General features: G+C 37.4%; 2 protein-coding genes across 2 annotated transcripts in view; one reads left to right on the forward strand and one right to left on the reverse strand.

Annotated features, from left to right (window-relative positions):
• LOC131069100 (uncharacterized) overlaps positions 1 to 15,578 on the forward strand; it is a 30,848-nt gene that overhangs the window by 9,719 nt on the left and 5,551 nt on the right. The window lies entirely within an intron of this gene.
• Positions 13,259 to 15,317, reverse strand: LOC131874591 (uncharacterized). Its single transcript, XM_059218154.1, has 2 exons — positions 15,076 to 15,317; positions 13,259 to 14,952 (listed from the first exon to the last, which is right to left on the reverse strand). Exon 2 carries the CDS (start codon positions 14,942 to 14,944, stop codon positions 13,784 to 13,786), a length of 1,161 nt encoding a protein of 386 aa, XP_059074137.1. The 5' UTR covers positions 14,945 to 14,952; positions 15,076 to 15,317; the 3' UTR covers positions 13,259 to 13,783.

The following is a 15,578-nucleotide window of genomic DNA, read 5'->3' on the forward strand; positions in this document are numbered from 1 at the left end:
ATGGCTGCATCACTTATCCACTAACTCTTGTCGGAATCCCCAATGTAAGCAACTTGCTGAGATAGGAACACCAAGATAAATAAATGGAAGAGTACCAATTTGAAACCTCAGGATTCTAGTAATTCGGGCTTGAATAAGAATAGGAGTATTGATAAAGAAGATAGAAGACTTCCCTTCATTAATTCTTTGCCCAGATGCTTTCAAATAAATATCCAAAGCCTTTCTGAAATTGATAGCCTCATTAATTCTGGCAACACCCATAAGGACAGTATCATCTACAAATTGAAGATGAGATGAAGAAGGAATACCATTACCCCAATTCCAGCCTTGCAACAAGCTCTGTCTCACTCGAGATTTTAAGAATCTTCCCAATGCTTCAGCCATTAAGATAAAGAGGTATGGAGAGAGAGGATCTCCTTGCCGAAGGCCTCTTGAAGCACTGACAAGCTCTGTGGGCTCACTATTAATAAGGACAACAAAAGAAGAAGAGGTGATGCAACTCATAACCCAACAAATCCACTCATCCCCAAAACCGAATGCGGTAAGCATCTTCTGCAAAAAAACCCATCTTACACTATCATAAGCTTTAGCCATATCCAATTTTATGAATAGAGCCTTCTCCTTAGAGGCTGCCATAGAGTGCACAACCTCAGTTGCTATAATAATCCCATCCAAGATTTGTCTTCCAACAACAAACCCCCCTTGCTCCTCAGAGATCAATTTGCTTAGCCATGGCTTGAGCCTCTCAGCAATCAACTTTGTACTTATTTTGTAAACCACGTTACACAAAGCTATAAGCCTAAAAGAATCAAGAGAATTTGCTCCTTCCTTCTTAGGGATAAGCGCAAGAAAAGTTGCATTCATAGCTTGAGCATCTGCTTGTTTACGAAGGATTCCTGCACAACCTCAAAGAGATCCATCTTGATAATCTCCCAAATTTCTTGATAAAATTCCACTGGGAAGCCATCCGGCCCTGGAGCTTTGCCCTTTTTCATGCCAAAAACAACTGCCTCAACTTCATTTAGAGAGATAGGTCTAGTGAGATTCTCATTCATCTCATTGGAAACTAAGGTAGGAATGCAATCCAACACCAATCCTTCCTCCTCCCAAGCCAGAGTAGAATCCTCATAAAACAGATTACGAAAATGCCTAGAAGCTTCCTGTGAAGTCTCTCTGTGAGAGGAAAGAAGAGTTCCCTCAGAGGAAATGAGAGAGCAAATAGAACTCCCATGCCTTCTATCCTTGACTGCATTATGAAAGAACTTTGTGTTTCTGTCACCTTCTTGAAGCCAATCCACTCGAGCCTTTTGCTTCCAGTAAATCTCTACCTGCACTTCCCATTCCTCAAGTTCACTCACTACAACAGCTTCCTCCATGTATAGAGTTTCAAATAATTCTCGATCCCTAATTTGACGAGTAATAGAATCAACACAAGAATGCGCATTCCTTTTAGCCAAAAAGATATTGCCAAAGTTCATCCTATTCCACCTTTTCAATTTGAACTTAATGAATTGTAGTTGTTTGACAAAGGAATACATTGCAGTGCCATAAACAGGTTTCCCCTCACTCCACCATCCAAGCATGAGATCATGAAGGGAAGAATCCCGAAGCCACATAAGCTGAAATTTAAAAGAGGGATTCTTTGCCACCCGAAACTTAGTAGCAGAGAACATGATTGGCCAATGATGTGACCCTCTCCAATCCAAAATCTTTAATCTAGAATTCTAGCTGTCCTCCATCCAAAAGTAGGAGACCAAGAATCTATCCAGTCTTTCAGCTATTGCCTCCACTCCACACCTTCTAATGTTCCAAGTAAATAAACCATTGTTGGGCTCGACATCCACCATACTTAAAATCTCAATATTGTTTCTAAAAAATTCAGCAGAAGGATCCAATTTGGAAATTCCTCCCCTTTTCTCTTCCAAACTTAAAATTGCATTAAAGTCTTCTGCTAAAATCCAAGGGAACAAGGGAGCAAGAGAGCAAACAAATCTTATATGTGACCAAAGCAGAGACTTTACCAACAAATCAGTTGGGGCATAGACATTAGTAGAAAGAAGTGTCTCACCAGATTCAAAACTCGAAGCCACCAATGAAATAGAAGATCTACTCGAAGTCCACCAGAGTGGGACAATCTTACGCAAATCCCACAAACAAGCAATGCCCCCTGAACTGCCTTGGGACCCAATACATTGGCAACAACAACGTGACCAAATTTTTGAAGCCTTGTCCATCATACCATTAATTGATAACTTAGTTTCCTGAATAAAAACCACATCAGGAGAATGGGAAACAATCAACTCTCAAATAGCCTTTTGTCTAGGGATGCTATTCAACCCTCTTACATTCCATGATATAACAATCATTTCTGGGATGAGGGGAAATGAGAATCAATGGGCTTCACGAAGCCAGACTCCACCAAGTTCTCCCCAACTAACTTTACCTTCTCTTGATCCTTCTTCCTTCCTACCTTAAGAGGCTTCTTTAAAACACCTTTCTTAAGAACTTTTTGATGAATACCTAAGGTTGGTGGAGTACCTTTACTTTTACTACCATCCTGCATATTCCTCTCCACACAAACCAAAGAGCTGTTATTACCTCAACCCTGATTGATTACTTTTCCTCTAGTTGCTTCCATCTCCCCCACGGACTCCAAGGGGATATCTGTGTCCATTTGCCCATCTACCCCTTCCTGTGATTCTACCTGGATAGTATCGCTTTCCTCACCCACTAAATCCCCTGCTATCGCAAGATCTTGGCCAGCAGGCATGTTTGCTATGGCTCCGTCAAACTGATCCAAATCATCTAGGGCATCAAATCTGTTAAACACCTCATCTATCTGTCTATCATTAAGTGTCCTCTTCTGGCCTCGTCCCTTATTGCGCGCTTTTGTAATGTCCCCACTTCGAAATAGAATTTAATAATAAATGATAATAATAAAATTAAAACATTAAAAATTAAATTAAAATATAAAATAATATAATTAAATATGATTAATTAAAAATTAATTAAGTTAATGAAAAGTCAAAAGACATGAAAGGAAAAGTTGTGACTCCCTCAACAATGAGATATAAAAGGGAGAAGAGAACCTCATTTGAGAGGGAGGATAAATTGGAAATGAGAAGTGTAGATCTGATTTAAATAATAAGTGCAGATCTGATTATGAAAGGCTGTGTCCCTTTCAAAGGGTAGAAATAATGAAGAGTTGTACTCTTTCAAAGGGTGCTAATGGTGAAAGGGTATGTCTCTTGCCAAAGGGCATACATGATGAAGAGGTGTGACCTCTCCCTCAAATTGAGAGATATAAAGGTAAGGAATCAAAAGCATCTAGTGGCATCACCATTGATCGGATTAGATCAGAATTGTTATCAAGTTACATGCAGTAACATCCTTGTTCTTGGTGGTATGCATGGGGATGTGCTTAATATATATGCTTAGTATATGAAGCCTGATAAAGCTGTTATGCAGAATCTAGTAATAATATTGTTATAAACTGCAATATGTATGACAATCATACTTAATATCATATATATTCATAATACATGAGAAGTTAGTGTACTTATTGTCTAAATCATGTTTTTACTGTTAGTATTTAAAAAGATGGGGATGAGATGTTCCAAAGAGGGGCAGTCTAAATCCAAGCAATAGGTCAAGTCCCAAGATAGGGTGGGGATTAGCGACCCATAAGCCTTGAGGGTATAGACCCAAGATAGGTAAGGGCTTGGATCTGTAAACTTTGAGGGAACCTATTGTGGTTGGTCTCTAAGTTCTCTGGTAACATATGTAAACCTTTCTCCCTTAAAATTGAAGTAGTAGCAGGGTTTGATATCTATATTAATAATGATATTAATCATCTAATGAAGAAAATAGATAAGCACTTGTTAATAACTAATTGAAGAATATCAATCAATTTTAATATATTGAAATAGATCTGGTAGGGGATATTACAAATGGTGTCAGAGCTATGATCCTGCCATCCTGTAGGGTAAAGATGAATCATTGAATCATTCTAGTCAATAAGAAGAAATCTGACAATACGTGTATTCATGTGTATGCTTTGTGTTTGCAATTATCCATGTGTATGCCCCGTTTTTTTCATGTGTATGGCCCATGTTTTGATTCATATTGGTAGATGACTTAGTTTGAGAAAGTTAAAATCGACATTGCTTGAGGACAAGCAAATTTGGAGGGGTGGACTGTAATGTTCCCAATTCGAAATATAATTTAATAATAAATGATAATAATAAAACGAAAACATTAAAAATTAATTAAAATATAAAATAATATAATTAAATATGATTAATTAAAAATTAATTAAGTTAATGAAAAGTCAAAATACATGAAAGGAAAAGTTTTGACTCCCTCAACAATGAGATATAAAAGGGAGAAGAGAACCTCATTTGAGAGGGAGGATAAATTGGAAATGAGAAGTGCAGATCTGATTTAAATAATAAGTGCAGATCTGATTACGAAAGGCTGTGTCCCTTTCAAAGGGTAGAAATAATGAAGAGTTGCACTCTTTCAAAGGGTGCTAATGGTGAAAGGGTATGTCTCTTGCCAAAGGGCATACGTGATGAAGAGGTGGGACCTCTCCTTCAAATTGAGAGATATAAAGGTAAGGAATCAAAAGCATCTAGTGACATCACCATTGATCAGATCAGATCATAATTGTTATCAAGTTACAGGCAGTAACATCCTTGTTCTGGGTGGTATGCATGGGGATGTGCTTAATATGTATGCTAGGTATATGAAGCCTAATAAAGCTGTTATGCAGAATCTAGTAATAATAGTTATAAACTGCAATATGTATGACAATCATACTTAATATCATATATATTCATAATATATGAGAAGTTAGTGTACTTATAGTCTAAATCATGTTATTACTGTTAGTATTTAAGAAGATGGGGATGAGATGTTCCAAAGTGGGGTAGTCTAAATCCAAGCAATAGGTTAAGTCCCAAGATAGGGTGGGGATCAGCGACCCATAAGCCTTGAGGGTATAGACCCAAAGATAGGTAAGGGCTTGGATCTGTAAACTTTGAGGGAACCTATTGTAGTTGGTCTCTAAGCGCTTTGGTAACATACATAAACCTTTCTCCCTTAAAATTGAAGTAGTAGCAGGGTTTGATATCTATATTAATAATGTAATGATATTAATCATCTAATGAGGAAAATAGATAAGCACTTGTTAATAACTAATTGAAGAATATCAATCAATTTTAATATATTGAAATAGATTTGGTAGGGGACATTACAAATAGTATCAGAGCATTGATCCTGCCATATTGTAGGGTAAAGATGAATCATTGAACCATTCTAGTCAATAAGAAAAAATTTGACAATACGTGTATTCACGTATATGCTTCGTGTTTGCAATTATCCATGTGTATGCTTCGTGTTTTTCATGTGTATGCCCCATGTTTTGATTCATATTGGTAGATGACTTAGTTTGAGTAAGTTAAAATTGACATTGCTTGAGGACAAGCAAATTTGGGAGGAGTGGACTGTAATGTCCCTACTTCAAAATAGAATTTAACAATAAATGATAATAATAAAATTAAGACATTAAAAATTAAATTAAAATATAAAATAATATAATTAAATATGATTAATTAAAAATTAATTAAGTTAATGAAAAGTCAAAATACATGAAAGGAATGTTGTGACTCCCGCAACAATGAGATATAAAAAGGATAAGAGAACCTCATTTGAGAGGGAGGATAAATTGGAAATGAGAAGTGCAGATCTGATTACAAAAGGCTGTTGCCCTTTCAAAGGGTAGAAATAATGAAGAGTTGCACTCTTCAAAGGGTGCTAATGGTGAAAGGGTATGTCTCTTGCCAAAGGGCATACACGATGAAGAGGTGTGACCTCTCCCTCAAATTGAGAGATATAAAGGTAAGGAATCAAAAGCATCTAGTGACATCACCATTGATCAGATCAGATCATAATTGTTATCAAGTTACAGGCAGTAACATCCTTGTTCTTGGTGGTATGCATGGGGATGTGCTTAATATGTGAAGCTTGATAAAGCTGTTATCCAGAATCTAGTAATAATATTGTTATAAACTGCATAATGTATGACAATCATACTTAATATCATATATATTCATAATACATGAGAAGTTAGTGTACTTATAGTCTAAATCATGTTAAAACTGTCAGTATTTAAGATGGGGGTGAGATGTTCCAAAGAGGGGCAGTCTAAATCCAAGCAATAGGTTAAGTCCCAAGATAGGGTGGGGATCAGTGACCCATAAGCCTTGAGGGTATAGACCCAAAGATAGGTAAGGGCTTGGATCTGTAAACTTTGAGGGAACCTATTGTAGTTGGTCTCTAAGCGCTTTGGTAACATACGTAAACCTTTCTCCCTTAAAACTGAAGTAGTAGCAGGGTCTGATATTTATATTAATAATGATATTAATCATCTAATGAGGAAAATAGATAAGCACTTGTTAATAACTAATTGAAGAATGTCAATCGATTTTAATATATTGAAATAGATCAGGTAGGGGACATTTCAAAATCCAAGCAATAGGTAAAATCCCTTGCTATCACAAGATCTTGGCCAGCAGGCATGTTTGCTATGGCTCCATCAAATTGATTCAAATCATCTAGGGCATCAAATCTATTAAACACCTCATTTGCCTGTCTATCATTAAGTGTCCTCTTCTGGCCTCGTCCCTTATTGCGCGCTTTAACTGGAATAAATCCTTATTTATCCTCCGTTGTAGGGGCTTTCCCGTTATCCTGTTTGGGAGGTGGAGAACCTGTTCCAGTCTTAGAATCCCCTGCCTGTTTAAATTTGATACAAACTTCCCAATCTCAAATTCAATCACACAAAGTAAACTTTCATTGTCAAGATCAATGCTCGTAAGAATACTCAACATCAACCGGTTAACTGTTATAGCAACTTAACAGTAAACAACTTCAATCTTGTAAACATCAAAATGCTTAATCACATATCAACATATTCCATCTCTCAATGCTTCTAGTTATCATGCCTTATCAGAATAGTTAAGTAGTCAATCAAATCAACAAATAAGATCATAACCACAAAAACATTCACCACATGACACAAATGTTTATACGTGGAAAACCCAAATAGGTAAAAACCACGGCGAGATGAGACTCACAAGATAGCTATTTGAACTCTTCTGAAGTTCGCCCTGTTAGGAGCCAAGCCTATTAAAGCTTTTACAATAAGTCCTGTTAAGAACTGATCTTGTTAGGAATCACCCGGTTAAGGGATTTACAAAATGCCTTGATGAAAAGCAAATACCCTGTTAGGAGTAACCTCGGTAGAGGATTTGAGAATCCAAGCTAATGGACCACCTTGTTAGAGGATTTAAGAAGTAACCAAGCTTGTTAGAGCTTACCCGGTTGGGGGATTTCAGTTCTGCTGTAATTGTTAGAAAACAACAGGTTTTCTTGATCTATCTGAATAACACTACATTTGCTTGATCATATCCTTTTAAGCTTCAATCTACCTTTACATAAACTGCAGATCCATTCTCCGGTTAGGCAACCACACACTCAATTGATTTCTGCCAACTTTGCCAACAACTTTACAAACAACTTCATCAACCTTAAATACAAATCAATTAGGCCGGTAACACAACAAAAACCTAATTCTCTCATAGAGATTACAAACAAATCAATTCAAGTGTGACCGTTGGATTTACATAGCAATCTACACACATTCTTCAAGAAAATTCCAACCGCTCCATGATCACCGCTTCATCGGACTTTGTAACTCATCACGCGCTATGCATTAGATGCAATCCACTTTGCTCATTCCCTAGACAATCAAACAAAAATGCCAAAACAATCTGAACTTATCTTCATACAATGATCACACGTGTCGCCATTATTACCGCTCATCATTAGATCTTAAACCAACAAACTTGATCGGTGAGGGTTTAACAAAAACAACTGGTAGGGTTTAGCGGTTACATTGCATAGAAAGGGTTTAACCTTATACACCGGTTTATGGGTTCAACTCACAAACTTACATACTAGTTTACAACATCTTCCTCAAAGCTCTTCTTACCGGTTACAAGACAATATCAATAACAACAACAATATCAGCAATATCATAAATACCATCACCGGTTCAATTGACATCAATGACAACATAACATATCATTAATGCAATCTTCATGCAAATGCCAACACCATGAGCCAGTTCCCAACTGAATTTCCATGGAATTGGGTAAGGGCTTATTTAGATCAATTTCAACACACACACGAGTGTAGGTAATTACCTTCTTTTCCGTTGTTTGTCGAGAAGGGTCCATTGGCTTACCAAGCTACGCTGCAACTAAATTGAAGATGTCCTCTCTCCAAAACTCCAGTGGAAACCACGAAACTCGTACCCATACAAGAACCTGCGACGGAAGCTCTTCTGTAGGCTTGAATCCAACATGCCAAGGCTTGATGAAGAGACCGACTTGATTGTAGAAATAAGGTCCTCCTTCAAAAACTTTATTTCTATCAGACATGCAAGAGAACATCACCAAAAAGTATCCATTAGCCGCCAACAAAACTTCCATTTCCTCCTCTGGACACCATGAATGGCGAGCCCATGGCTCCAGGAAGGGTAGAGACACCCAAATCCCCATAAATTTGTATATCAAGACACGCTTAGACAAATAGCTAATGTCTTTCTACACAGAATCTGGCAGAATCACCAAAACAGGTCTATTCTCACTCCTTGCAAGGCAACCATTAACCTTAATGGGCTTGAATCCTTCAACATGAGAAGAACTTTTTCCGAGGCCAGAGCCATGCATCCCAAAAATAGGATTCTCATGCATGGTCGTAGTTGGGGAACATCCAATCATAGCATCTTTAAATTGCATGCTTAACCCTCCACGAAGACCCCCTTGCATAGCCATGCAAGGCCAGATTGGAAACAAAACACAGCACGCAAGCAAGGGTTCAGAAAACATCACATGGAGAGAAACAAAACCCTGAATCTGCAAACACTGCCAACACCACACCCAACGTTCCGTCAAAAAGTGTTGTGAGATCACAGGCACACACCAACCTCCTAAACCCCACCTCGCTGCATGAAAACTCCCCCACAATGCACAAAGACTCCCAAATCCTTGAGTGAAACCCCACCACCAAACTCGATCACCACCCCTAGCACCGACAGCTGACCCAGCTGACCCGGCCTCCACAGATGAACACGCCCAGAACAGAGGAACGCTGCCAGGGCCGAGCCCTAGCCTCCAAAACAGAGTGCCGCCTCCATTCTTCTCCAAGTATTCTCTCTAGTTGTTATTATTCACCACCTACATTCAACATATTTTGGTTTACATCAAAATAAACTGGCATATGGAAGGGCTTCTGTGGCTTGATAATTATTTATATTTACGGGATGCTTCTTAATGAGTTTGTGATTACCAAACATAACACAAGCATTCTATGAAGACATGCCAAAATTGTTGCAGTGGGGTGGGATTGAAGCTAAGAGGGAGTTCTGCGAAAGAACTTGGAATGAACCCAATTGAAATGGAAAATCTAAGCTTCTGGATTTAAAACCAAAGTCTGATTGATAAGCACCAAACTTAATGTCATGTCAAATCAACTACCCCCAGGATTTGCATATTTCACACAAGGGATAAATAGATTATATGTGTATAATATCATGTGATGAGTTCATGCATTAACTAAAATGATGAAAAAGCTATGCAAACTAATGTAATCATACAAGTATGCTAATATCAAAGACATCAATTTCTTAATAAAACAGAAATGAGAAGGCAGCAATAAAGTAGTGTTTATTAATAAAAATCACTAATAAGATCGGACTCTATAAATATAATGAGCAGCGATCAAACAATAATTATAGTTACTTTAGGACAGCAACTAAACATTGCTTATACACAGACCCATGCATATAGTATGGCCAGCGATTGTGATTAATAAATAAAACAAGGATTATGATGACAGCATAAATACAACGATTTGTATTTTCATGTTAAGGCAGTGCTAATATAAAGAACAACAAAGACGGCGATTAGTTTAAAGAGGGGTTATAAACTAAAGGTGATGTCCTTTGAAAGGGTTGTCACTCTTTAAAGAGATGCTTCTCTTCATGGAGGCTTAAGGATAAAAAGAGATCAAGTGGAGATGAATAAGGGGGGAATCATAATTCAGAAATTCATTGGGTGAGAACTAACAAATAGAAATCAGATCATCAAATCATTCAAACACATCCAATTCCTCAAGCATCGAACAAGAGATAAAATACAAAATTCTAAATGTTATAACTTATAACCGATAATCAGATCTGAGTCTAACATGTTAATATTTCAATCCACAGTGGTAATGTAGAAACTATGTTTAGTTTTATATATATGAATTTATGGTGCATCTCTGTTATTGGTTAAATAAGTATTAAAACATAAATACATCCTTGCAATAGTCTGTCACAAAGGTGTAAGAAAAGGAATCTGCAATTAAGGGAGAACAGAATTATAGGGCACCCTACTGCATTTTGAGAGGGAGAACTGTTAAGGGCACTCTATTGCAATTCCCTTTCCAACTCGTGTGTTGAGGGACTATTGATGAACAATAGGGATCTCCAGCCACTGAAGAATGGAGGAGGATTGCATGGAGGGAGAATAGCTGTCTCAGGGCACCCTACCATGCCTCCTTATGCCATATCTTCTATGTCTGAGATTCACACATAAATTAGACTTGCTGAATGTATGATTTCCTTGCTCTAATAATAAATTTACCTCATAAATTGTGCCTGCAATATTACCTAACTGATTTCAGGTTTCCATAATCAGAATTAATTCATCTCATTCTGAAGTAAAGAAATGTACCCCTAACTAGATTATATGCCTGTTCCATTTGGTGTTTGTGAATTTAGGGCAAAATAGGGAATGATCCAGCAAGGGGACATTACACTTAATCCTAAAACTTTAGAATCAGAAACTTGCCATAAAAGTTTGAATTATTTAATTTCTGAGATCTGAAAGACAAAAATAATGTACACGTGAATTTTATACTACAGTTGAAGATTTCTGAAATTTTGTTCTACTACAACCAATACATAGAATAGTTAAAATACTCACTTGAGCCTTCAAATTGCAAAGACAATCAATCTGCAATGTACTTCAGTGATGGGTTAACCAAATTACACAATTTTCATAAGTACTCACCCTTTTATCACAAAAACTCTTACCATAATTATGGACAATGAAGGCCCTCCAAGAACAACACTGCCCTTGCTATTGTCCTAAAACATTATATTTGCTTTATTTTTTTTGAATATAATCTGCAGGGTTCATTGCTTTATTTGTTTTATTCCAGTCTATCAGAATAGATTTATACTTTATTTTCTATCTATTTTTTTAACAATAGCTTTATACCTCCAATAGGAGGATTGTAATACCTTCAATAACCACTTGAAATAAATGAGCTGTTTTAACAACTCAATACCAATAAATAAATTCAAACTTGTACATCCAAATAATTCTATATTATCCTAACCTATACTCATGATATACAAACCATACTAACAAACCGAAACACCCATGTGGACTAATTCCTAACAGATAACTCTAGCAGGTGGAACCTACTTTTCAGGCCTTAATTCTGGCTTGTTGAGAAACCCGTCAGAAATTCTTGACCCAGTAAAGCAAATAGTCCCACAAAATGTATCGAGGATCTGCTATAAGGCTGCATTCTATGATCAGAATAGAGAGTGATCCTACGAAGAGACTTGTTTAAAAGTAGACATGGATCCATGTTCCTATGTGCAAGCTGCAGGTATATGAGATGGTGAACCGGGGGATACACTATACAGAAGGGTACATATTACTAAGGTCCTAGTTAGTGCATTGCTACTGTGTTTGAATCCCTTTTAAGGGCTAGATAGCCTCAACCGGGACTGAATATTGAATGGAGGCCAAAGTGAATCCTATCTGGTAGCTTTATATGGTGCTGTAATGGATCACCTGATAATTTTATTGCTTTAAGTCATAACCAACTGGAATTTATGATTACTTAATCAGGTACAATAATATGACAATTTGGCATTTTATAAGCATCCTATTTTAGGTTTTATTTCTCTGATTTTGAGCTAAGTTGCCGGTTCGGGTTCGGGTTCCGGTTCGGGTTCGAAGAACCCGGTACGCCAGTACGGCAAAATTTTGAAAAGGGGTTTGGGTTCGTTTGGGTTCGTTAGTACAAAAACATGTAAATTTATATATATATATATATTATATATATATATCAAAGCCTATAAGCATGAATTAAAATATGCATGTCACATAGCATCATATGAACAACAAAACAAACATAAACTTGTAATCATAGCATCATGATCATACCATAATTGATAATAGCATCATATACATCAAGTTTAATATCAAAATGACAAAATATTCAAGTATCATTGTTTCAACTTTCAACAATATAAACTTAAAAGTTTAATCATCAAATGGATCATCTAATTCTTCATCCTCCTCCTCCTCCTCCTCCTCCTCATCCTCATTGACATTGACATTACATGAGCCAATGCCACTTGCACTTTCACTATAAGTTGGCTCAATTTCCGAGTCATCAAGTGTCAATGCAAGAAGCTGAGAACCAGGAGCATCCAAATCAGTATGCTCTGGCTCTATATCCCACATCTTTGTTTCCCCTTGTGTGTAGTCATGTTGTTTGTGTGAAAGAAGACGTAGGTTGGAATGCACATATACTAAATTCTCCGCTCTTTTTGATAGCAGCCTATTGCGCTTTACTGAGTGGATGAAAGAATATGTGCTCCAATTTCTTTCTGAAGCAGATGAACTAGCAACCTATGAAGACAAAGTAAACAATTAAAGTTATACATTAATAAAAATAAAATTACTAGCAACCTATGAAGACAAAGTAAACTATAAATAAACTAAAACTTGTAAATTAAAAATTTTAATTAATTAAACTTACTTGTGATAAAACTTTTATAGCGAGGGGTTGTAGGTGTTGGAAGCATGTGCCATGGAAGTACCACCAGCTATGAGCATCTTTCTTGGATCTATGACGAAGTGCATCAACACTTAGACCATTCCCATTTGCGAATTCTATGAACTCATTTGTAACAACATCTCGCAAATCATCATCGGGATATAGTCTAAGAAATGCTGCCTTATACCCATCAGATACTTCTAGATCTCTCCATGGTGGAATCCTTCCTGGTTTATCAAGAAACTGATTGCTATAGTACTTAGGTGTCAAGGCATAGGCAAGAAGGTGCAAAGGAGTGGTCATCTTATTCCACCTCTCTACAATAATTAATTCCAGTTCTTTGAAGAATTTCTCCTGAGGATCATTCTCTTTTTCATTTATAGTGAACTTTATTTTTTCAAGCATTGAATCAATGCCATCATAAATCTCACCTATGCAAGGCCTATCCATGTCTGTATAGCGAATCATGCTCATGATGGGCTCAGTGATACTTAGGAGATATGTAACAAGATCCCACCATTTCTCATCCAATATTCTATCCCTAATTTTTCCTGCCCTCTCAGTGCTACTTTGCTTCCATACAGTCCAATTGGTGCTGATCACCATATTGCATAGTGCCACTCTAACTTTCACAAGTCGTCTTAAGACGATTGTGTTTGATGCAAAACGGGTCTCAGCAACCTATAACACAAATTAATGCCAAATTATTAAAAAATAAAGCCAAACTTTAAAGAAGAATACACAATATAGCTTACACAATGATATTATTAACATTGAAAATTCAAAAAAATCAGAAAATGTAAAATTAAATTACTATTTCACTTACCTTCAATAGCTCCAAATTCGAATAGGTTCTAAAAATCCCTTGAGACATGTGGTGGTTTGTGATGAACATCTGGATGTCCTCAGCCTCTGCATACACATCTCTGATCCATTTTATTTTTTGCCCAATCCTTTGTAGCATAAGATTGAGTGAATGTACCGCACAAGGTGTCCAAAAGATGTGATCATAGCGTTGCTCAACCAACAAACCAGCAGCTCTACAATTTTTTGCATTGTCCGTTATGACTTGGACAACATTGCGGGGTCCCACAGACTCAATGGCAGAGATGAGAATTTCTGCAATAAATTCGCCATCTTTTATTTGGCCCTCACAATCCACAGCTCTCAAAAACATTGCCCCTTTAGGGGACACCGCTATGACATTGATCAAGGGACGGTTTTTAGCATCTTTCCACCCATCTGAAACAATTGTTACACCTGTCTCAACCCACGAATCCCTTATGGGTTTCAATGCATCTTCAACCCTCTTCACCTCTTTCTCCAATAATGTTCCACGTACCTTCTCATAACCGGGGCCCTTATACCCTCTTGGTGCCTCATTAACACTTTTTATCATTTGCTTCCAATATGGGGAGTGAACAACATTGAATGACAAACCATTTGCATAAATGCACCTTACTATATCTTGATCAGCATTGTCTCTACTCTCATTTTGGAATGCGGTTTCTAAAGGCCCTTTTGTTCTTTTACGTGTCAAGGGTGGTTCACTTTGAGGTTCATTTGTGGCAAAGAAGGGGTGGTCTTCTACTACAATACTGGGATTAGAAGGGCCTTGCATTCCCCTTGTTTTCTTTGATGCGGTTTGGTTCAATCTACGGGCTTCCCTCTCTTCTGCCGCCTCATGCTCCCTAATATATTTCATCACTATCTCATCTGGTATAGGTTTACCATTTTTGCCAGGGCATTTTTTGATGCCTCTTCCTTTTATTCCACACAAATGGCCTACCACTCGATAATATGAACTATTACGTTCAATATCACATCCATGGCATTTCCAACGGAATCCCCCACCTCCCGGAAGTTGTTTTATAATGTCCACATATTTCCATAAGGGAGAATTTGGATCATTTCTTTGTTTTGCAATTACTTGTTCATTGCCAATGGAGGAAGATGTAGATGCCATTCTAGTTCCTATGGCAAGAAATAAAATAAACATATTCAAAAACAAAAACTAAATAATGAAAAAAAATTCAAGTTTCATGTTTGACAATTTGTGAAACAAAAATAGTTGGAAAAAAATGTTTAAAAACCTACCTCTTGCTGCCAATGGAAGCTTGAAAATGTATGGAAATGATGCTGCAACACTTGTTGAAGCTTCTAAAATCAGTCTTCAACTCCTCCTCTTTGATCTTGGAAGCCAAATTTTGTTCAACCTCTCTTCAACCTGCTCTCATAAAAAATTTGTTTGCAACACAAATGAGGTGAAATGTGTCAATAAGATGTTTTAGAAGTGTTTTTTAGGTTATAATTTTCGCTTTTTTAAAGGCGGAATTGAAAAAAAAATAAAATTTGGTTTGTTTTTTAACTTATTGGGCCGCCCAGCCACGCGGGTTCGACTAGGTCCGCCCGGGTTCGACTGGGTTCGACCCCGGGTTCGACCCGGGTCGAACCCACCCTGGGTTTTACGAACCTTGGTCGAACCCAGGTCGAACCGGACCCGTACCACGGACCCGGTCGAACCCGGACCCGTACCAGGGCTTCCCAGGGGCGAACCCTGCAACTTAGATTTTGAGGAATCTTAATGTTAAATTGTCCTA

Source organism: Cryptomeria japonica, chromosome 1 (genome assembly GCF_030272615.1).
Source record: "Cryptomeria japonica chromosome 1, Sugi_1.0, whole genome shotgun sequence".
Lineage (NCBI taxonomy): Eukaryota > Viridiplantae > Streptophyta > Pinopsida > Cupressales > Cupressaceae > Cryptomeria > Cryptomeria japonica.

Coding starts and splice junctions, on each gene's coding strand:
- LOC131874591 (XM_059218154.1), bottom strand. CDS start 14,944: ATGGCATCTACATCTTCCTCCATTGGCAATGAACAAGTAATTGCAAAA.